At 39.6% G+C, this 25,287-nt stretch overlaps 1 protein-coding gene across 1 annotated transcript in view; it reads left to right on the forward strand.

The window, feature by feature from the left end:
- TENT2 (terminal nucleotidyltransferase 2) overlaps positions 1-25,287 on the forward strand; it is a 41,030-nt gene that overhangs the window by 11,813 nt on the left and 3,930 nt on the right. Inside the window, exons 8-13 of the mRNA XM_063127978.1 lie at positions 3,247-3,316; positions 5,657-5,733; positions 7,197-7,325; positions 10,364-10,407; positions 18,011-18,147; positions 22,891-22,982. Coding sequence (XP_062984048.1) covers positions 3,247-3,316; positions 5,657-5,733; positions 7,197-7,325; positions 10,364-10,407; positions 18,011-18,147; positions 22,891-22,982 — 549 coding nt within the window. The remainder of the gene's footprint in view (positions 1-3,246; positions 3,317-5,656; positions 5,734-7,196; positions 7,326-10,363; positions 10,408-18,010; positions 18,148-22,890; positions 22,983-25,287) is intronic.

Genomic DNA, 25,287 nt, shown 5'->3' on the forward strand with positions numbered 1-25,287 from the left:
GTTGGTAATTTCTTTTACAATATTCACTGACAGGACAGAAATACTTCTATATGAAAAGGCTTAAATAACTAATATAATTAACAATCATGCCTACTTGAGTGATCTGGATCTAGATTTATAAGTAATTTTAGTCAATTACAAGCTTTTTAATGTTTTAGAAAGCTTTTATTGCATATTTTTTATGAAGATTTGTTTGTAAGCCACTTTGGGTACATGGCAGACATTGGGCGAGTTTGCACATCACACTGAGCCACCTTGAGATTAAGCCACAGTGGGTGGGTGGCTTGTCTGTTACTCCCAACAGACGATTGCCCACTTGGCAGCTTGCTATGGCTTGTTTCTCCTTCAGTCCCTCTCAGTCCTCCTGGATACTGCTGGCATGTATTCCAGGGCCTTTGTGGCAGAAATCCTAGTTTCCTATGTCAGCACCCTTTCTGCAGTTGGTCCACTGTAGCTGCTGGCTCATGAGGGGAACTCCCCTACTGCATCAGATTGCTGAAGGGATCTAAGTTTCTGAGCTGTTAGGAGTGTGTAAATGCATGTGCAAACATTTCCCAAAAAATTAGGGGTCTTGCACAAGGGTGCAGAATCGCAAGATCACCTGTCTGCTATTGCGCACAGCATAGTCATCTCCTACTTTTGTCTATGTCCTTACTAATTTCATCCTTCATTTTGGTACTTCCCTTGCTAGCAAACACCATGTTAAAGGCTTCTGCACGTTCTACTGTAGCGATGAAATCTTCCCCTTAAGCTCATTCTTTTCAGTAGCCGCCAGGTGGTTTTGGCTCCCTGCCTCCGCCAGCCTTGGTGCTTGTCGCTTCCCTCCACTGCTCTCCATTGCTAGCTGTCAGATGTACCTGAGAGTTACAGAGCGATGTGTGGGGTCGTTAAACATTTACTAATTTCAAGGCAGAGAAGGGACTAAGTGGGTAAAGCTCGCAAATTTCATGGCAAGGCAGTAAAATGAAGGGGGAAATTGCTCAAATTTCAAGGCAGAGGTAAAACTGAAGGGGAAATTGAGCAAAATTCCTAGCAGCGGATATTTGCTCCTGTGCACGTGCGCAGCACTGGTAAAATCATTGCAAACATGTTCAGGGTACTCCCTGGTATCCTTCCTTCAAGATTTCTATGAAAAGAAATTAAATAGCTTTGAGGCAGAGACAGCTGAGAAGGGATGAGGGATAATGGTGGGACTGTGAGGAGCAGCAGGAATTTTCACCACTGTTGCCAGGCAGCCTCTAGCCATTCCCAACAACTCACAATAATATTGCCTTGCCAGGTTCAGACGCCACAAAACGCCACCCCAGACAACCCTACTACGTGCCATGGTTTCTCAGGGTGGCCTGTTGGCAAAAAACAACTCTTGGTGGAAAAAGCGCTCCAGCTTCAGAACCCACTGTGGTTTAGCGTCACATGTGAACCACATCATTGCCTTGTGGTATTGTAATGCAGATTAGTTTTCTTTACAGTAGTAAACCACAGCTTCACAGATCAAGCACATTTTCTAATTTAGGTCAGTGATAAAGAGCAATTCTATGACTTAAATTTGGGAATATTGAACTTTTAGAACAATATCTTGGAATTGACTCCTTTTCCCCCACCACATCATTTGCCCAGGGATTTAGAACTACTGAAGGTCCATTTTAATGAAAAAAACCCATGCATTGTTCACATGCAGAACTGAAATGAACATCTGTTTCAGGAAAAGGAAAGCTCCAATGCTGTGCATGTGTTACCTCATAGTGATTTTAAATGTATCTAGTTCTGGCACAGGGTAAAGAGCAATGGGCAAAATTGGCTTCATCTTTTTCTTCTGAACAAAATAGGATAACACACTGATAACTCTTACCAACCTTTAACTATTGCCTCAAATGTCCCAGACAAAGGTATCACTTTAGGTATAAAGGTGAGAACATCCACAGTAATGTATAGAGTTATGTGTCATTTCTTTGCTGGCCACTTAAGACCAACACAAGCTGCAAGATTATCCTGATATGGGAACCCAAGGAGAGGTACAAGCAGGCATCCAGGATTACCAAACTCCTGTTCTGATGGAGCAGTGTCAGAGAAAGCCTAAAGCCCCCCCACCCTCACCCTGAACTCTAAATGAGCATGAAAAACAGGCTGGTCATGAAATCCCTGCTTTGGAAGTCGTACATATCAGGGACCATGTTGGTGGCATCATTTTCTAAGGCCTCTTGCCATGTGTATCAGCCCCCTGGCTTGTCCATGCTAATAACACGAAGAACCTATAGTGCTTATGCAGAGATTCTACATGACAAAGCTGCTTTACATACTTTCTGGCTGTCATGAAAGGAGCCCTAAGTCAAAGCTACTTTTGGATTGTGGTAGAGGATGCCTTGTAAAATTTGACAATTGCAAGTTTACAACAATAAACCTGAACATTTCTGTGACTTGGGTTTGGTTCAGTTCACACAACACGTTAGTCAAAACAGTGTGAAAACTCCACTCAATGGTTGAGTTTTTAGGAGGTACTCCCCACACAACATGTTCTAACTCCACCGTTGTGTGACTGTGGGCTACCGTGGAGTTGAGTAAAATCCATTGCAATGTTTGTTTGACAGTTCCTTTGCCCTTTCTCCTCCCCCGGTCCTCACAATGGTATCCTGTCAGCCATTGCTGCAAAAAAGCAATCCCGGTGGCTCTCCTAGAGCGTCACTTGCTCCTTTTGCTGCTCTTGCCAGAGAACTCTGTAGCCAGTGAGAAAAGTCAATTCAGCGCATTGGAAAGCTCGGTGGAGTCCTCCATGCAACACAGCAGTTGTGCAGGAACTCTCCTCTGCACAGCATGGATATTCAGTGAGGAGTGTTATCCCAAAAAACTCCACCGTGGGGTGGAGTTTTCCCGCCAGACAACGCATTTCTCAATGGTAGTGTGAAAACTCCACCATGGAGTTCTAAAACCACTGTTGAGAAAAGTGTAGTCTGAACTATGCCTTTGTGTCTTTTTCAGCCACCCAATCTGCATCATATGGGCTTAGCGTTGTTTTTAGGTGCTGGCATTAATCCATCCACTTACTTAGGAATTAATGATATTGGATTATTGCCGAAAGAAAATTGTATCCATTAATGGATAGAAACAACTACTTGAAATGTACTTAAAACCTTTAAGTTACGTACTTATATCTGACCAGTGTGAAACTGCATAAGATATGTCTATGTTTTTGCTCACTCTAAATTAGTATATCTGTTAGATGTCAGTGGACTTTTTCTTTTCTCCTCCCAGCGAACTACATTGAGAGACCTCAACTGATTCGAGCAAAAGTGCCAATAGTGAAGTTCAGGGACAAAGTCAGGCAAGTATCTGCAATGACTGGATGGTTTTTTTTTAGTTCTAGAAGGAATTTTACTATATGTAGGATGAAAATGGGCTGAACGCTTTTCCGTTATTGTGGGGCATGTTTCTTTAGATAAGTTACTATTGACCAGTCTGCTGTGTGGATTTGCTATTATGACAGTGGGAAATGAATCAAATGTGAACCACTGTTCCACAGACCTTCCTTGGGGCTTGAAGGTGTGCATTACTTTTTCTGGTATTTTGTTGTACACTAAATATATGCCTTTATTTGTAGTGAAGTGCTGTCAGTATGATGACTGTCCTACTTTCTCCAATAGAACAGGCTTCCACTCACTATTTTAATAAAATATAAAGGGACTGTAGTTCATGATACTATTTAGGTGAGGGCTGGGAGAAGTGCAGGATGTACTTCCTTTTTGCCCTGTACATTATTGGGGGAGCGTGTACTCACCAGAAGCCTAGTCTCCCAAAATTTAAACTATCATGTTTAAATTTATATTTGATTTGCATTATTTATAGAAGAGACAGGCTTTTGTTTGTTTCTGGGGATTATTCCAGTTTATCCTAATCCTTTAAAATGTTCTTGTCTGAGTCCTTGCTTCCAGGCCTTTCATCCATCCACATGTACCAGACATTATTCACTTTACTGTAACTCAGTGGTAGAGCACTTGCTTTGCATGGTCCCAGTTCAATCCTTGACATCTCTATTTAAAAGCATCAAGTAGCAGGTGATGAGATAGTCATCTGCATGAGACCTGAAGATCTACTGCCAGTCAGAGTAGATCAGGATAGGCAACCTGGTGCCCTGCGGATGTTTTGAGAGTTGCAGTCCAAAACATCTAGAGGGCTCCAAGCTGCTAAACCTTGGAATAGACAATACTGCACTAGATTGATTAGTTTGACTTGGGAAAAGACACTTTCCTATGTCCCTAAGACAATTCAAATTATATTGATTGAAAGTATAAGACAGTACTGTGGATTTTGATAGTGTAAAGTAACCATCTCATTTCTCGAGAGAGGGGCATATGATCTTTTCTCTACAATTCAAATCTTTAACATAACATAGCCATTTTTGTAGCATCAGCTTTCATTCAAATTTACATTAACTAGATGCTGGCTGCATTCTATCTCTCTACCTTTACTGCTAAAGAAACATCCCCCTTTTCTGTTGCTTGTGGAGGGGGAGTCCCTGCTTTTCTCCAACATCCCCAGTTGATTTAATCACAGAGATTAAGTGCCTTTTCCTGCTATTGCTTAGGTTTTTACCAGGTTTCAACAGCAGAGTAGGTTTATTTGATTATTTTCAGCATCTCTGCTACTCAAGGTTTGTCAGGATTTCCTGATAATCTCAGTAAAGTGGAAGTGGATTTTGTGCCTTTATTATAACTTGCTCCTGTCAGAGGCTTTGGTTTCCAACTAAGATCAATCCGTTATACTTACTTTAATTATATTAAGTTGTTCAATCCTACTTTAGAATTCATTAGAATCCATTTTCCCAGGACCTTGATAAATGATGTGTCTGCTTATATGTGCGACTTGCTATGGAGTAAATTGAGAGTCAGGTTGTGAGCAGCACTTAATCGTTGCCTGTGCTCAGCAGTGGAACATATAAAACAGTGTGTGCTTTGACCAAAAGCCAAGTGCATTTCCTTTACCACTGACTATCTGCAGAGCTGCCAGACCAGAATGTGCCTAGTTTAGGCTGCCATGAACACCTGGTGATTGAAAAATCACTAGCTTCGACACGCATTGCTGATATTGTCTACACACTAGGGAATGCTTCTGCTTTTCATTTATGGAGATGCAGCTATAAATTGGTTAACAATGGAAATGGTCATATATGGAAAATTTGTACAAGGTTATGGCTAAACAAATAGTTCCGGGAGTTTCACCATATCTTTATGTCTTGTGATTAGTCATGTGTACAACTCTTTCTGATATTAGCTTTTCATCCTGGGCATCTATGGCCACTCTAGAAAAATATGGAGGAGCAGCTGTGCAATCCCAGTCAAGTGAGAAATGCTTGATGGTGGAAAGAACGCAGAGTTTATTGCCCAACTACATTATTTCAGTATGCAGATGACAGCATGCTGTTCCAAGAAATTATAGGGTTTAAAGCCAATTTTTAAGATTAGTGACACTAAATACTGAAAATACTAGCCTCATTTTACATTTGTGTACACACGAAACACAGATGGTATTTTAACATGCAAAATAGACTTATCTTTGAAAATCAGAATTTCACCATCAGTGGTTTTTAGTTACAAACTGGTATAATGTGGATTTGTTTGTAAAGTAATTCTTTAAACTTGATTTATATTCTCTCCCCCCCCCCCAGCTGTGTGGAGTTTGACTTGAATGTAAACAATGTTGTAGGAATAAGAAATACATTCCTTCTGCGAACCTATGCATACAGTAAGTGTGTACATTTTATTACTTATTCAAACCAAATTTAAGAGGATTTTGTAATGAATGTACTAGAATTTAATCACTGGGGAGGGGGGGTGTCAGTATCTGTAGTATTCCTTTTTCACTGCATAATAAAAATAAGGACATTGCAGCATAATTTATGTCTACTATAGATTACCTTCATTATTTACTTATTGGTTTCAGCTACTATTGTCACTACTATATAGTATTATTTTATTTATTTATTTATTTATTTAAGGATTTTTATGCCGCCATTCAGCCAAAAAAGGCTCTCATGGCGGCTTACAAAAGTATTTCTTGACAGTCCCTGCCCACAGGCTTATAATCTAAAAGACATGACACAAAAGGAAAGGGGATTTGGAGGGAGGAGGAGGAGGGGGAAAAGGAAAGCAAACTCAGGCACTACAATCTTAGTTGGAAAGTTCAGCAGTTACAGGTGACAGCAGGAGGGAGGGGGCTCTCAGCTGGAGCTGGACCCAGGCACGGTGGAGAGGTGCCTGGCTGCTGCTTCCTCCCTCACTGGTGGCCTCTGCAGAGACAGTTGGTAGCAGGAGGGAGGGGGCTCTGAGCTGGAGCTGGACCCAGGCACGGTGGTATATCACTGATAATAATACAGCCACTACAACAAATGGGGCCTGCAGCAAAATGTTGCAGTGTGAATGCTCTTCTTCAGGATGTCTGCCAGCAATACCCTTTTCAGGGTATTTCATTCCACCACTACCCCACCTTATTTTCTGCTGTTTTCTCCAGTAGCCCAACATTCTGTGCCTGCTCAGTTCTCATTGAAGTGTTTCGGAAATATTTCCCCCCTAAATATTCTTTGTATTTCTGCAAACCTTGGGATTTCTCCAAGGCTGTTGGTACTATTTTCTTGTATCTGTATGGTACTGTTTTGGCTATTTAAGGATATACATTTGAAGAATGAACTTCCTATAAGTATATGCATGCTCTTTCTGTGTGTGCAAGCGGAAAATCTACATGGCAGCTTACAGAACATAAGCTAAAAGGGCATGCCTTTCTCCAAGCAACTTATTATCTTTCAATTTAAGGAATACTAGGATACAGTAGAGGGGGGAGGAAAAGGAGAGTTCAAGATAACAAAACAGATGAATGTGAGACAACGTTATTTCTCGTATTTATTTCAGTTACTGAAAACTACTAGGGTTAAGCCAAAGGCTTTAAGATAAAGTTGAGTGTTGAGAGTGGTGGATCCACATAAGTAGAGGTGGTGTGGGGTTCCACGCAGTAGGCCACCGCAAGAGAGAACAGGCACAGGTCATTTTACAAGCAAGGGACCATTGGGTAGCTGGAACTTTCCAATAGTCAGAGGCAATGATATATCCAGTAAAAATGTGTTTGTGTTGGGAAGGCAGTGCTAAAAGTTTGATGGCCATTCTCATTAGACAAGAACCTAACTGTTCTTCCTGAAATCTTTGTCTTGTTTACAGTTGAGAGTCGAGTGCGTCCATTAGTGCTGGTTGTAAAGAAGTGGGCAAGCTTTCGTGGCATAAATGATGCCAGTCGAGGCACTTTAAGCAGCTATAGTCTTGTGTTGATGGTTTTGCACTATTTACAAAGTAAGTATGTCTAGCTTTTGGAATGGCTTTCCCCCTGAATATAACTTTATCATTAGCAACTGTACCAGAACTTCTAGGAGTATCTTTAGATAAGGTGGTGTGGTGGTGGTCTTGCTTTTACCAATTTTGCCTACTGTCATATTCTTGGTACATGTCCATAGAAGATGTTTATTTTCCTGTTAAAGCATATCAAAGCTAAACTGGACTTCATTTTTTCCTCTCAGAGGAGGTTTTTGATGACATTCTTTTGTAGCCTCCTGTATTAGCTCTCCTGAAAAAAATTAAGCATGATTATTGGGTGTCTTGCTGTCTTTTAAATAAAGTTAGCAGCAGGAAACAGAAAATCTGCCATTCACCTTATCAATCTTGTAACTAACTGTAATTTCAAATAGGGCCTGAATATAGGAAAGCAGCTAATCCTTCTGCTATTTATTTTGCATTCCTGTAGCAATTATCTGCAAAGTGTTTCAAGCATTATTCATCTTCCAAAAAATGCTATGAGAACAGCTATTATACCCATTCATTGGCTGAGGAGATGGTGGCTACCAGTGACACAGTTTGCACAATGCAACAACCCACGATTTGTTAACCATGCGTTGTTTGGGAACGAACAACTGTGCAGGCTCTTGCCTGCTTCCAGTTAGGTTATAACTCTGTCTTGCTTCTTCCTCAACAACCCAGAGTTTCGCGTTTGGATGTCATAGAGAACAACCAAGGGCCAGAGTTTCCCTGGATTGTTTACCGCACTGGAAGCGGATGAGCAGTTGGGAGCCAGCAGGCTTGCTTGCTTCCAAACAATCCATGATTTACAAACCATAGTTGAACCGGGTCAGTAAATTCTGGTTACAGCAAACATTTGATCTGAGGTGCAAGTCCTTCATTCCCCCACCCCACCCCGGGCTGCACCATGCATGTTCTCTATTTTTAACCTATTTCTTAAAGCTTGGGTGCTTTGAGTTAAATCCAACATGGTAATGGAGGTTTGCTAACACGATGGGACTTTCTCCCTCTCTCCTCCTCCTCCACAGCCCTCCAGGCCACTCGAAAATTTCCTCCAGAGGGTTTCCCATTCTCAGGAGCAGATATTGAGGAGCTGCAGGGAGAATCACATTCTGCTGATGGAGCTGCTTCTGTCAGCAGAATAATAGTGTTGGATACAACCCATAAACTTAAAGAGTTAAATTCAGTGTTGCATGAATGGGCATCACGCAATGGAACTTCAACTTGCTTTCCTCCTCCAACACTCTCCCCTCCCCATCCAGTCTGCTTTGGAGAGTCCACTAACCCTCCATAACAGATTTTGGGGGTACATGGAGGGCTGCAGAGGGGGTGGTGAGCCCATTTGGCCGGTGCTTTCCGTTCTGCTGGGGAACAGCCAGCGTTGGATCCAACCCTAAAATCAAAAATCCATGTACACGCCTCCTGAGCTTGTTGAAGGGGAAGGGCAAGATAAAATTGTGAAAAATATTATTAAACATTTTCAGAATTTGCTTTTGGTAGGAGCAGGTTCTTTTGCTGCAGAAATATGAATTGTGTAATTAAGGAAAGAAAACGGGGAAAAGTTATTTCTTCTCTACACCTGTTCACCTTGCATTATAGAAGCTTTCATTAAAGATTTGGATCTGGTTATTTATGAGAATTATAAATAGGGCACAATCCTACGCATATTGAGACAAAAAGAAGTCCTACAACTCCCAACATTCCCATTCAGCATGACAGGCTGGGGAATGTTGGGGGTTGTTTTTTTAATCTCTTTAAACATGCACAGGATTGTGCCCCTAACCTTCTTCAAGCCATGGTCCATAATAGCTACACAGTAGTAATAAACCAGACCTTTGTTAACAAATATAATCAGTAAGCATTCACTTTATAATACTCTCCCCAGTATTCTTAGGAAGCTTCTTGAGGTGTAACATAAATTGGCTGAAAGTGTCTTGAATTCTAGGATTCAGAAATATGTTGTTTTTCAAAATAAAATATCGGGGGGAGTCTTATATGCATCAGGTGTAAGATGGACTTCATTCGCTCATGCCTTTTCTCAGAATAAAAAGGGTTGAGTACTAAAGTGATATCATGCCTGTTTTGTATTTTGATGTCCATTGTTATCTAATATTTTACTGTTTATTTTAAATATGTTATGCTGATTTTTTTAGTTGAATTTTATTTAGATTTCTACCTTGTAAACTGACTTGAAGAAGCTTTGAAGTAAACAAATAAAAATCATATTTTTAGTCATGATTAGTAATGGCAAAAGTAGCTGTACCTTTTAAAATCTTCCCTGTTAGACCAGTTGTGTTTTGATGTTCCAATTTAGAATATCACTTGGTCAATGCAATTGTATAGATAATTTGGTGAACAGTTACTAAAATGTCCACCTAATGTCAGCTACTGAATAGGAGCAATTGGAACAGAATGGACAGTTTTAAGACTGCATTGTGGGTAAAACATAACTCAACTGGAAGATGAACATTTTTTAAACATGGGCATATATAGCAACTGCATAATTTGGAATACGATATCCACAATATTTATTTGGTTTGGGGTCTCCAGTAGGTATTTTAAAATGAGATGTATATAATTAGGAGAACAGCATTTTTGTTTAATATTTTTTTTGACAGTGGCAGTTGGTTGGGGGCAGATTGTGCTTTCCATATCCAAAAATGTAGTTAATCGTCATTCACAGCTTCATTGTATTTTGATAGTTCAATATCTACGTTTCTACTGCAGTAGCCTAAAAGTTACTTTTTTCTAATGAATTAAAATGTCTTCATAGTGAAAAATGTCCACATGCCCCTATATAAACTTCAAATAGCCATATACTAACTTTGGCTTAAATGAGTAACTTTCATATTCTAGAATGTATAATCACGTTTCACACAAATTTATAGAGGTAATCTTGCTTAATTTAAAAGGCCTAGAAATTTACATTTGGAGTAAGCATTTTATCCTAGACCTTCAGTTCACACCACTGGTGTAGCTGGTATGTTGTTTTCTGTGAAGTACATGAATCACAGCGACTTTAAACTTTTTTTTTATAGCCCTACCTGAACCTATCCTTCCATCCCTCCAAAAAAATTACCCAGTAAGTGCTTCTTATAAATTACTACATAATATGTTTATTACAAATTTATTATCTACAATATGAATGTTGCTATTTAACTATTAAATTTGGGTAATGGCAAAATATACCTATGACCATGTTTGTTAGAACTCCACAGTGAGCCACCACTGTGTCCCGTGTGTGTAAAGTTCCCCTGCAGACTGACCTTTGTTTCATACATACTAACTTCTTCCTAGATCAGTACTGATTATGTTCCATTGGTAGGAAGTAAGTCCCGTTTATTTCCAGGGGACTTACTTCCAACTGAGTGTGTTTAGGATTGTATCCCATTGTTTTTCAAATGTACTACTGTACTTAATGGTCTGTTCTGCATGTAGGGTATGTCTATAGGAGTTCTCTCACCTTCTCCTGGTGCTGTTCTAGGTTCTAATTCTATGTCCCATTTGCCTTTGGCTGTGTAGTTTACATACTGCTGAAGTTAAACTTATTTCCAGAGTATCTATGTGCCTCAGGATCATGTTAAGTAGGTTCATGTTGGAGCTGTGTGGATAGAGATTATTTGTCCTCCCTCCGTGCTAGGTACTTCTTTTTTAACTCTTGTGGTAAATGTGCAGTTGAGTGTTTATTATATTAGAATAGCACAGTTGTTACAGGTTTGTACAAGGATAATGTAATGCCCTAAATTCATGTATGACCTATATCATTTCATATTGCAACATTGTATTCCTCCATACAAAATCTTTGCAAATAGAAAACTAAGCATGCTTTGTTTTCTGTGTTGAGGATTTTTTCTTCTACCGCCTCAGTGAAATCTAGTTCAGTGTGTATGGAGCTTTTAAACAACTGAAGATAGTTCTTGATTATTACTCCTAATGCAATACCTTGCTAGAAGCATCTAGCCTTCCCTAGCCTGATGCCCACCAGAAGTGTTGGATGAGAATTATAGTCTAATACATCTGGAGGGCCACAGATAGGGCAAGGCTGGTCTTTCAAAAGACTCTGAATGAGAAATTGCTCACTCGATCTGCAGCATGTTTAATTTGGGTTTCCCCACTTGCCTTAATAACCCATTTCTGTGCTATATGCCTCTTGGCAACTAAGTTAAGTTACTTTAAAGAGTAACAAATTTACTGACATGGGCCAGAGCGCACGTCATCACATGCATGAAGTGGTCATGTGTGATTAAGTGCTGTGTGCGTGTGAATGAGTGAGAAATATTTACACACAAAATAGAGTGAAGAAGGGGACAGCTTTTGTTTTGTCTTATTCTTAAAATGAGGCCAAAAGGCCAAGCAATGCAAGAATGCTGTAAGTGTGTCTTAGTGAGTCTTACCCAGAGCACACATGAATATGGAATATAATGAAATTAATAAGGTTATTCCCCAGTAGAACCCTATAGTGCTGCTGGGGCATTGCTTTTCCGTAATTAGTTGCATTTAGAATTAAAATGGAGGTGCCACACAGGACTTTATAGAGCTGCCTTATTCAGCAACCCCCTCCATGTGGGTAAGATACAGCAATTCCATTTAGCAAAGGTCTCTTCTAATGTTAATTAAACTTCTTTTAGTTGCAGGCACTACTTATTTTATTTCTTGTTGATCACAGCTAGGGAGTAGAAATTAATAACTTCTCAATTGCTGCAATGTGTGTGTTCCCATGAAGGAGGAGTTAATTATTGATTTACTTGCAAATTTTTTTTAAAAAAGTGAAATAACACTATTTTGCTGTTCAAAAAAAAATTGAAAAGGGACAAAAAATTAGAGAAATTTGGTAATTAAAGCCTTCCTCCTGCAGAAACTGATGTAGGCAACAGGCAGTTGGCAAAAGTGAGTGAACAAAGGATGGCAATTCCAAAGAAAAGGGCTTATATAGAAGCAACCTCACTTGAACCCCTCTTATATCACAGTAGCTGCTCAAAGTTTACTGAATTAAGAGACTCAATTGGCAAAACTAAGAGCACAAAGAAGGTACTATGGTTTGTTTAGGGGCAACTTATATCTTAATTAAGTTCACTTTTATAAATGTAGTGAATGCTATATGATATGTTGAACAAAGGAGGTTAAAGATGGGTTAAAATTGCTGTTAAAAAAGTTGTGTTGGCAATCAATTTAATAATTCTTTTTGATGTAAGATAAAGCCATCTTTTAAAAAGCTTAATGCACACATACGGAAACAAAGAGGTTCTTAAAACTTTCCATCTTTCAACTGTCTTTTTTTAATGGGACGGGGGTGGGGGAAACTATTTTTGGTAGCTCTGCACAACTCATATATATGTAGAATAATATATATATTTATGGTTTCCCATATTGGTATCCTACTATTTCTTTTCATTTGTGCTGAATCAGTTCTTCAGTCAGGCACCCGCACTCTGCATATGTTTATCAACGTCACATTGAAAATCTGCTTTTAAAAATGCTGATCATGCACAGTTAGACATCTAACATCAGCAATTGCACATTCTTCCTCTTTTTTAAGGCTAGCAAGGAACAATAGGAAACTTTCTGACATATGGTAACAGTCTGGAATAAGCAGATTTAGCTGTATTTCACTTGACCCCATGTCTTAGGTTAGTGTTAATACCGTGTTCTAACATTTTTCTGTGGTTTAGTAACTGCTTCTCTACTGTGCTCTGTAGTTTCATTTATATTTATATGCACTGTAATGTTGCAGTAGATCTGGGGTTTTTTTGGTTTTTAAATCATTTTTTAAAATGGAATTCTGACTTAACTAGATTGTTTTAAATTCAGTATTTGATGCTTTACTGAACTTCAAGTGTTAGGTAAATAGTAGCTAGTACAGCATATTTGTATGCTTACCCCCTTGTGTAAATTCAAATCACTTGAACCTTTCAGTGTTTTTGTGCAGCAACTCCTAATGGCATATTTTATTTCTAAGAATTATATCCTGTCTTTCAGTGGCCAGTTGGCATTCCCTGAGGTGGCTTACCTAGTGCTTTATTTTTCATAAATAAGGAAAAATAACTTAAAAAAAAAAAAGCTTGCGACATGGGTGTTTTTGTATCCAAGGACACACATCTTTCCATTCATCCCCCCTCCCCATTCCACCCCCCATGGAAATCAACCTAGTTGGTTTAGAATCCCTGGCTTGTTTTGCATTCCACATCCAGGGGCACACAAGTACAGTTGAGCACTGATGACAGGGATGAGCTTTTGGAATGTGCATCCAGATGAGCTTATACCAGACGAAGACGTAGTTAGCATCTGTTAGCCAGAAGGTTTGGATTGAACACTTGCTCTGTCATTGCTTTATGATGCTTCTATTGCAGAGAGTCAGTGAAAAAAGGAGTTTTGCAAAACAAAAGCAAAAAAAGTTCAGTATGAAAAGGGAGCATGTCTCAGGCTCATACTTGCGTACGTCTTTCCTTCCAAAATTCAGGGGGATCCTGGATACTGATAAGCCTTAAGAACATAAGAGGTGCCATGCTGGATCAGACCGAAGGTCCATCTAGTCCCGTACTCTGTTCACACAGTGGCCAACCAGCTGGTGACCAGGGGCCAACAAAGCAGGATATGGTGCAACAGCACCCACCCACCCATGTTCCTCAGCAACTGGTGTACACAGGCTTACTGCCTTGGATACTGGAGATACCACGCAACCATCAGGGCTAGTAGCTATTGATAGCCTTTGCCTCCAGGAATTTATCCAACCCCCTTTTTAAGCAATCCAAATTGGTGGCTGCCATGACACAGACTCTGAACACCAGGCCCGGCTGCGGCTACACCCTGCTCAAGCCAAGCACCACCGCTTGATACGCCTGAGGCGAGGGACAAACACCGCCTTTCTCCAAACTATGGGGGAAAAGGGGTTAAATGGAGAAGGATTTCAATAATAGAATAATGCAGTATGAATTATATGTGCTGAGGTGAATTATTGTCAGAGTGGGTGCTAAATGAATAAATTTCAGACGATAAATGCCAAACAGACACATGGGATTTTTGTGGTAGTTAAAACAAAATGATTAAAATTTATTTTTGAAAGTTCACAAGCTTTGTTTCAAATTAAAACATTTCAAAACCTTTTTGAAACCTTTCATCCAGTCCTTTCACTCATTCACATACACGCTTTCCTTTCTCTCACACATTCACTCTTGAACTTTCTTTTTTATCAGTATTGATTAATATACACCAACTATCAGCACACCACCCTCAAAAGACACCACTCTCTACACTGAACCTCAAACTTTCCAGAACCAAAGTACTCTACACAGAGAGAGCTAAAGCGCTAAAGACTCTAAGAGTACCTAAAAGTCTCTCTCAATCCCCTCAGTCATTCCCTTATATAGCACTTCTCCCCCCTCCTAAGACATTCTAACTCCACCTACTCAGGTCAACATTCTAAGCACCACAGACTTACCGATACAGACATACATTAGGGAACTGACTTGTGGGGTGTAACACCACAGTGGCCATCACTACATCTTGTGATAGTGAATTCCATAATTTAACTATGTGCTGTGTGAAGAAGTACTTCCTTTTAATTGTCCTGACTCTCCCACCAATTAGCTTCATGGAATGACAGCAGGTTCTAGTATTATGAGAGAAGGAGAAAAATGTCTCCCTATCCACATTCTCCACACCATGCATAATTTTGTACACCTCTATCATGAATCCCCTTAGCTTCCTTATTTCCAAACGAAACAATCCCAGCTGTTGTAACCTTCCCTCATAGCGGAGATGCTCCAGCCCCTTAATCATTTTAGTTGCCCTTTGCTTCACTTTTTACAGCTCTATGATATCTTTTTTTAGATGTGACCAGAACGGTACACAGTATTCCTTTTCTTATAATGCGTAACATGGAGTTTGCCTTCTTTACAGCGGCCACACACTGGGTGGACATTTTAATTGAGCTGTCCACCACAACCCCAAGATCTTTTTCTTGTTCGGTCACCGACAGCTCAGATCCCATCAGGTTATATTTGAAGTTGGTTCCCCCCCCCCCCAATGTGCATCACCTTACACTTGCTTACATTGAACCGCATCTGCCATTTGGATGCTCGCTTTCCCATCTTGGAGAGATCCCTTTGGAGCTCTTCACAATCCCATGTGTTTTAACAACCTTAAATAATTTGGTGTCATCGGCAAATTTGGCCACTTCACTGCTCACTCCTCATTCCAGATCATTTATGAACAAGTTGAAAAGAATTGGTCCCAGCACTGATCCCTGTGGGACCCCACTATTTACTTCCCTCTATTGGGAGAATTTACAGTAACATTTATTCCTGCTCTCTGCTTTCTGTTCTTTAGCCAGTTAATGATCCATTGGAGGACCTCTCATCTTATTCCATGACTGCTAAGTTTGTTCAGGAGTCTTTGGTGAGGGATTTTATCAAAAGCTGTTTGGAAGTCCAAGTAAACACCAGATGTCCACCAGATCATCCCAGCGTACATGTTTGTTGACATTCTCGAAGAATTCTAGAAGATTAGTGAGACAGGACTTGTCTTTGCAGAAGCCATGTTGATTCTTCTTCAGCAGGACATGCCCTTCTATATGCTTTCAACCAATTTACCTGGAACAGATGTCAAGCTAACCAGCCTATAACTTCCTGGATCTCCCCGGATTTCACCTTAAAAATTGGTGTTACATTGGCCAACTTCCAGTCCTCTGGTACAGAGGCTGAGCTTAGAGACATGTTGCATATTTTGGTTAGAAGATCTGCAATTTCATATTTGAGTTCTTTGAGAACTCTAGAATGGATACCATCTGGTCCTGGTGATTTATTTGCTTTCAATTTGTCAATAAGGTCTACCTGTATAGGACTGTGTGTATGTCTTGGTCCCAACGCAAACATGAAATCCAAGCCTTGAAAATCAGCTGCCCATAAAAGCATCTCCAAGTGCAGGCAGACCTTTTGACCTTTGTAAACCGCCCAAAGAGCTTTGGCTATGGGGTGGTATATAAATGTAATAAATAAATCAATAAACTTCGTCTTGTGTCCCCACTATTTACCTCAGTTCCTGAGACTCCTTTCCTGAAAACATCAGTTCAGGCACAGGCATCTGGCCTGTATATTCTGCAGTGAACACTGATGCGAAGAATTCATTCCACTTCTCTGCAATCTCCCTTAACTCTATTGTCATCCAATGGTCCAACTGCTTCTCTAGCTGGTTTCTGGTTTCCTGCTTCTGATATATTTAAAGAATTCTTTATTGTTGGCCTTGGTATTATTAGCACTGTCTACTATGCTATCTAGACGGTGTGTGATATCTTCAATCTTCGCACCAGGCATGCAATTCACCATGTGGTCTATACGCCTGTCACAAACCCAGCTGTCTATGTGTCTAATGATCAAATCTCCCACTACCACAAGCCCCCCTCCCCCTGGAGGCACATCCTCGGTGTGAGAGGATATTTGCACGTCTTCTGAGGAATGGGTCCCTTCTAAAGGAATAATTTCCCTCTTCCTCTGAGTGACGCCCTCCTTCCTCAAGACCCTCATTCTCCGTGACTGCAGAAGAGCTGTCACTAATGGAGTGGGACATTGCTGTTAGGTCCCTGAAGGTCTATTATCTATCATCCTGTCTGCTTCTCTTAGCTTCTGCAGGTCAGCAACCTTGACCTCAAGGGAGTGAACTTGTTCCCTGAGAGCCAGGAGCTCATTACACTGTGCACACACCCACGACTTCTGTCCAGCAGGCAGATAGTCATACATATGGCACTCAGTGCAATACACTGGGAAGCCTCCCCACGCCTGCTGGCTTTCTACCTTCATAACTGGTTTTTTATTGTTATTGTTGCTGTTATAGGGTTTGTTTACTAGGAGTTTGTTACTGGGAGAAGGTAGGGAGTTTATTTAAAGCTTAGTGTTTGTTTGGTTTAATTTAAAGTTACTTAACTGTGAGAAGGGAAGGGAAGGGAAGAATTTACTGCCCTGGCTTCTTCGCCATGCTGCTAAAAGCTAAACCTTTGCAACATCCCATGTATAGAAAGGAAGGACAGTTTTCTACTGTACCAGATAATTAAAGATGCCCATTAAAAGAATTTAGTTTTTCAAAATATTAAGACAAGGTGCCCTTTTTTTACCCCTTTGTTTTAATGGCCATCTTTAATTACCTGGTAGAGTAGAAAACTTTCCTTTCTTTGTGTTCATCAGCAAAATAGCAGGATGTGTGCGGAAGTTGTTTCCTTTGTATTAAAGATGAGGGAATGTGTATACAAAAGAAACACACAGACAGAAGAGCACTCAAGAGGAGCAGGGATGTGATAAAACGTGCAAATAGGATGGTCTATGCCAGGGACCAGAAGGGATCTCTCTGAGGCTAGGACGCTCAGATTTCAATTGCCATAGTTTCTATTTTTTTATTTCTGCCTCCTGCAGAGATTCAGCTGTTCTACTGCAGACAAATATGAACTTTTGTTAATCAGCTAGCAATAATATGTTTGTATCTATTAGATTTTTATTGTTCAATTTTGAGATTTTTACATTGAGTTTTTCCAAAGATTCGGGTTGATTAGTTGGAAGTAAGTGCTACAGATTTGAATGGGGCTTACTTGGCCATGAGTCCTATGCATGTTTACCTTTGATAGCATCTTAACAGATTGTAGTACTATGGCATAGACATGAAATAACACTATATTCTCTGTTTGTGTCTCATTGTCTTTGCAGGAATCTTTTGATCCTACTATGCAGCTGCACCTTGTGCATCAAGCCCCATGCACCATTCCTCCTTACCATTCAAAAAATGAATCAACACTTGGAGACCTGTTGCTGGGCTTCCTTAAATACTATGCTACAGAGTTTGAGTGAGTGATAAGCTTCCCATTTTAATGAACTCCTCTGTGCCTGCTTTGCGGGTTCACATTGGTCTGTACAGGGAGAACTATTGTGTGCACCTCCTTCTCAGAGGCTAAGTTGGAAGCAGTAAGATCTAAGTCCTTCTCTGTTGTGGTGTGCGACGACACCAACCTCACACAGAAGGCCTTGCCTAGCACACCCTTCTCAAGCCAAGCGCCACCTCTTGAAAAGCCTGAGGAAAGGGTAAAAACAAGACAACCTTTCCCCTATATGTGAGGGAACAAGGTAAAGGGTTTTGAAAAATAGGTTCTATTGTTGAGGTACTGAACTGCAGGTGTATTGTTAGATGTTTTTACACTGTGTAATATAGCAGGTAATAAATCCGAGCTGACACGTGGTTTGTGGTAACAGAACACAAAGTAAAGTTTATTGAAATTTAACAGATCTTTGGTATTTCAATTTAGATCAAACCTGCTTATTTTTATGTTTAAAACAACAATCCCAAGTCCCTTAAAATCCTATCTCTTCTCATTCCTCACACACCAAACACTCTCATGAAGCACAAGCCAGACTAAAAAACCCAGACTAAAACCAAACCAAACTAACCACACTAAACGCACAATCTCCTCAACCAAACTATTTATACTCCTTCCTCCCCCTTTCTCACAGCATCACTAGCCACACCCACTCAGTCAAATATTCTGCACTTGCTAGACATACAAATCCAGACATACCTAAGGGACAGAAAGGTGGGTATCGCCACATGGTGCCACAGTTATGGCATTTCCCAAAGCAATTCAGCTCTCAAAAGGCTCCAGAGCATCATCTCCAGTAACTGCTGCCTGATGCAAATTGTGTATTGGGGTAATGCAGTTATTTTTTTGCAACCTGCCACCACAATCAGAACCAGGTAGCTTGGAAGGATTAAAAATAAACATTGCCGAACACCATAACAGAACTGGAATTAGTTAGCAAAATACTGTCACGGTACAATTCAAAATTAATTTTGCCTCTTTTATTTATTGCATTTCTATACCACCCAATAGCCGAAGCTCTCTGGGCGGTGTAGTTGCGCACACAACTAAAAATGTGCATGGATATTGTTGATACTGACTTATGTGGATGTCTGAAAGAAACATACAGGTTAGATTAACCATTGCGTAGAAATATATTCTGGAAAGGGGTGGGGAAAGAACGGCTTCTTGAAGACATACTTCTATGTTTGTAAACTTTTTGAAATGTGGAATGTCCTACTTGTCCTGCATTTCTATGTGGAAAGTAATAGGTTTTTCTTTTGGCATTCAATAGCAAAGCAAGCGTTGATCCAAATGTCCTTCTATCTAGTGAGGTTTATTATAGGGAAATAAAGGTTAAATGCATTCCCCCCTCAAAATAACCCCTCTTTTAAAATTGTCATTTAAAAACAAGCTTGAAATTTTTATGAAATAATTACATTTTTTTTTTAAAAAAAAAGCAACAATAAGAAGCCCTGTGGCATTTGTACATTTGGGAGTATATTTAGCAGCAATGTTTTTATAAATTGGCACAGTGTTAACTGCCCCTTCGTTTGTGCATGATGTAAAATGTTCAACTGAAGCCCATATAAAATCCTACTGTTTAACTATTATTTTTCAGTTACATAACAAACTATTAGACTGTGATTTAAGGTCATCCAATCATCTGTATTTGGATAGATTAGACAAAAATAAGTATGATTTGCCACATGGCCTTTTATGTATGTGGCAAAGGCCAGATTGACCAGTCTCTCAAACAGAATAGTGCCGGTTATATCCAGCACATGCAAAATTTATTTATTTATTTATTTATTTAATTACATTTCTATACCGCCCTACAGCTGAAGCTCTCTGGGTGGTTCACAAAAGCTAAAAACAGTAAGCATTAAAAGTATAGAAAAGTCAAAAACCATCAGATACATAAAAACAACAGTATAAAAACAGCAGCATCCATTTAAAACAACAATTCTGGGGTCCATTAAAAAACAAACTTAACGTTCAATGCCGTTAAATGCCTGGGAGAAGAGGAAAGTCTTGACCTGGCGCCTGAAAGATAACAATGTTGGCGCCAGGCAAGCCTCATCGGGGAGATCATTCCACAGTAGGGGGCCACCACCGAAAAGGGATGTGTTTCGTATCCATATAAATCCAGAGCCGAATATAACAGATTCAAGAGATGCCTGCAGGTCTCCTCTGAAACAGACCGAATACAAATCTGAACACTGAACACTTGAAGATTTGGGATTTGAAGGGATGCAGAGACATAGAGTGTCTCCAAAAATAGATACATTTCTCCCCAAGCTCTACATACCGTATAAGGAAAATACTAGAGGTATATAAGTACCACTAATTAAATAAATAAATAAATAAATCACAGTGAATAGTTTTATCGGGACATTTTAATCCTAATAGTTTGGTGGATGGATGTTAAAGTAATATATTGCAGGTCTTAGTTTTCTCTTCCAGTAAAAGAAAGGTTAAAAGAGGTTTGGTCAAGCCTAGGTCCCAGGAGGTTCTGTGCTTGCTTGGAAAATGCTGAATGTTCCAGTCCTTCTGTCTCGGTTACCTTATGTTTTACATCTATCATCTACCTCAGTTGTATTGCACTTTCTTTGACTTTGAGCAAAAACCAAAAAAAGCCTTAAATTGATTTTCATTCGTCATAACTACTTAGTCCCTGCACCTATTCTTTTGACATTTTGGAGGGTTTTTTTCCTAAAGACACCTCTGAGATATGCCACTTCATGCAAACTGCCAGAAAACCCAATGAGGGGGTTAAAGGGAAGTGAATCACTCCTCTGCCCAATTTGAGCATTCCCCTTCCACAAAAAAACACTGCTCCTATCCTTCTGAAATTTTGCAGGTTGATAGTGCAATATCCTTTTTGGGAAACTCCCGAACTATAAAGGCTGCTCTTGCCCAAAGCTTCCTGCACCAATTCATCTGAAACTTAGCAGGCATGATCCCATCAGAAGGGGGTGCAAATTTCATTCAGTTCTGCCAAGAAATAAGGAAGTTATCAGCAGTTCACTTTTTTACAAAATAAAAATTTAGCACAACCCCCCTGAATTCATTTGTCTGAAATTTGGCAGGCTTAACAACAACAACCCCCTCCCCCAATAAGGGACTACTGTGCCTGCAATTTTCATCCAGTTCTTGCAAACTGGGGAAAAGTTAGACATTTGTTGATATCCAAAGATAATCAGATGAAGTTTTGGATTTCCAAATTGAGATTTGGATTCAGACCCGAGTTGAAGTGTGTGGCTGCTGAATCGGGCTGTTTTCCAAATTGGGGTCTGAACTGAATTGCTGAATTGGAGTCTGAACCCAATCTTGTAATTGGTACACCCTCCTAGTATACATGGATTCAAGTTCTCTAAAGCTTTAATTGATACTCAATTAAGTGTTACCACCTCATATGTAGAATGGCACTTTCATATGAACATGAACACACCCACCCACACACTCACCAGGCCATAATTGGGATGCTGCTGCTGTGGTTGTGGTTCTCTAGTATATGGTCGTTTCATTTTTCCCTTCTTGATCATATAGCGGGGTCTTCTGATAATTTTAGCTTTTTATTTTATTTATTTAAGTATTTTTATCCTGCCATTCAGCCAAAAAAGCTCTCACGGCGGCTTACAAAAATATTCCTTGACAGTCCCTGCCCAGAGGCTTACAATCTTACAATTTTTAAGTTAAACACAGATGCCAAATGCTTAGCTGTAAGAGCCGTTCACCCATTCAATAACTAAAGTTTTAGAATCTTTTTTGTAAGCTTTCATGGAATGCTTGGGCACCCATTAACAAGAGTACTTCACGGCTTGAGCCAAAGAGTTGTGTTATATTGGATAGCGCAATGACTCCTGTTCAGCTTCATAAGTTTCACAGTCTTTCACTTATATGTTGAAAAGTAGAGGAGAGCCACTTTGTTTTGGAGATAAGTAATGATGATAACTTGAGGCTAGGGGTATCCTGGTAGAATTGGCTCCTTTATCCCTTTAAGTGGTTACATTTTTGCTTAATGAAGAAGTTATGACATTTCTTCCTTTTATTCCCTGAAGTAGATATGTAAATTGGCTCTAGACATTTCATATTGATAGTTGCTTATTAATATTTTGGCTTTTGGGATGCGCTGTGAAGAAATAACTGCCTTTTTTTTTTTTTAGAGATATTAGAAGCCAGATGGGTTCTGCAAAAAAAAAAAAGTGTAGTTCAGTGTGCAGCAGAATGGCATTACTGCCTGCTGTGATCTGCTTAATTCTGTTACGTAACTCTTCCCTTTAGCTTATTTTTCTTAAATTTATTGACAAGTTGGGATACAGGCCAAATGATGCTGTAACATTTCCCTTTCCTCTGACCTACATTTTCTATTGAAACTTTGCGAATGGAACTCATCCAGCCAAAATTGGGGATTCCAAGACCTATTGTAGCCCTCTCCAAATTTCTACCTGGTGTCATGTAGTTCCTCCCTACGGCTCGAAGTGTTCTTGGTTTCCCTCATCTACATGGGTTACAATAACCATATTGGTATTTCCAAGGCACATGATCAAGAATGGTCTCCTGTTATTACTCCCTCTTTGCTATTTCTAGGGATTGTATTCCTTTCTTATCAGCTGCATCAAAACCCTACACTTAGATCTTAAGTAAGGATTATCCCCAGTTTTAATGTGTGAGCTTATTTTTTAAAAAATCACACTATTCAAAGGTTTCTGAAAATTATTTTCTCTTTGCTAGTTGGAGCAGTCAAATGATTTCAGTTCGTGAAGCCAAAGCCATTCCAAGACCTGATGGTATTGAATGGAGGAACAAGTTCATTTGTGTAGAAGGTAAATTCTGCAGCTTTGTTGTCATTTATGTATTCTGGTAGCAAGTGGCTATACATAAATAACCTGTTAGAGTGAAATGTGTATGGTGGCAGTGTTTTGCCAGCTGATGAACCTTTAACTTGGGCTCTCTACTAACATAATGCCAAATCGTGTTTTGAGGTGTTTCCGGCTCATATGTCGTCCCCCGCCTTACGTGGGGTGATTAGTAACTTCCAATTCTGATTTATGGCAAATCATTGATGGTCATTTCATCTGAACAGGCCAACTAGGATTTGTCCTAAAGCAGGGACTTGGAGTTTAGCAATTGACAACGGGTGAAGACAGTATGTGCAAGTTAAAGGCTTGTTCTTGTAAGTCCAAGCCATTGTTTGGCATTACATCTGAACAGTCCCAGGGAATTAAGTTACCATTTTAGTATGTGTAATATTTCACTGTTCTTATCCAATTCAACCCTGCTCCATTCCTATAAATGAAGTCACTACAGATGGTATAGTGGTAAATTGTGAAGTGCAGGAGCTTATCATGACAAGACTCATAGCCATGCCCCCGTTGGAAATCTACAGTCATAATCACAAAACATATATCCTGCTTCTTTATTATTTATATGTAAAGGAGCTAGCACTCAGGTTAAAAAAGCCATCATAAAACACATTCAAAACTAACCTGTAATCTCGCAATTATGTTTGAAGCAAGACTGCAATCCTTTGCATAGTTACCTAGGAGTAAGTTCCATTGAACTTGGTGCTTATTGCTGACTCTAAAATACAATGAGCTTCAACAAAAGCTTCACCCTGCTGAAATGCATCCTTCAGCTCTTAATTATAAATGCAAAGATTAATTCAAAGTAGTGTTTCCATTTAAATTGCTATCTTGAAGTAAGAACTCCATCAAAGAATAAGAAAGAAGTACTCCCCTTTTACTTGTTTTCCTCATTCTTTGTTTTTCTCTATGCTAATAATCTACCACAATCAATAGTAGAACTCGAAAACCTCTTTACCACCTCATTCACTTGCCACAGCAAGGAGGGTCCATCAATGATCCTGGTGCTCTGCTATACGAGTTCATCGTTCCTGCTCTGAAAGAAGTCCCAGAGCTGCACCCTGCTGCATTCCTGTTCTACTGCAATTCCTTGGTCACAGCAATTGCTGTTTTACAGAGAGAATAAAAGTAGGGAATGACCGACTTGACTGTAGAGTCAATATTGTGACATCTTAAGAAATACTCATTATTATTATTATTATTATTATTATTATTATTATTATTCCGGCTATTGGGCGGTATAGAAATGTAATAAATAAATGAATAAATAAATAAATTATACCGCCCAATAGCTGAAGCTCCAATTATTTACCATAATTGTTGACATGAGTATTACATACTTTGCTTCTCAGAACAAATGTTACTTAATCCTAATAATGAAACGTTAATTTTTAAGAGTGGTATTTTGTTTCTATGACATTGAAAAATTATATATGCTTTTCCATATAGTAGACATGTTTTATATTTCTTGGAGATTCTGATTGGTGAGGCCAGAGATTTAGGTCATACTAAGAATTGCACCTGGAAATAATTGGCTTTGTAGTTGATGTTTTACTAGGGTTGCATGAGGAAAATGGGCCTAAGTTCTTCTAACCCAGTTTTACTAGTAGGACAACTGAAATTAAATGTAGGAAGAAAGCATTTTGGAAAATAATGTTGATATGCCTTTAACTTGAGCCATCTTTAAAGCAAACTAAAACAATAGTGCCACCTGCCCACAGATAAATGACTGTACAACACATTTGAATGCATTTTAATTCTGAATAACTGTAATGTTTACACAGACATGTGCTTCCCCATGCTAAACAGGCTGCCCCAAAGCTTTGTAGCCTTTTCTCTTCTACCTGTTGGTGTGGATTTTGCTTGTTTCAATTTTTCGATTATTACGTTTAGTGTCTCCTGAAGAATTGTGTACAATTGGGACACTCAGGAATGTGCTGCTGCTGTTACCATCCATTCATTCAAGTAGTACTTAATTTTTACTGAAATTAGAAAACCCATGTCCTGAGTAGGATCCAACTCTTTATAAGAACATAAGAGTCGTGCTGAATCAGGCAAAAAGCCTATGTAGTCCAGTACTCTGTTCACATCATGGCCATCCAGCTGCCCGTGGGGAGCCCACAAGTAGGACATGACTGCAATAGAATCATCCTGTTTGTGTTCCCCAGCAATACAGAAGAATGCAGCCTCTGACACTGGAGGTAGACCTTGAGAGCCTTATCAACCATGAATTTGTCTAGCCATTCACGTTGGTAGCCACCACTAC

The sequence above is a fragment of the Elgaria multicarinata genome, chromosome 6 (assembly GCF_023053635.1).
Source record: "Elgaria multicarinata webbii isolate HBS135686 ecotype San Diego chromosome 6, rElgMul1.1.pri, whole genome shotgun sequence".
Taxonomy (NCBI): Eukaryota; Metazoa; Chordata; class Lepidosauria; order Squamata; family Anguidae; genus Elgaria; species Elgaria multicarinata.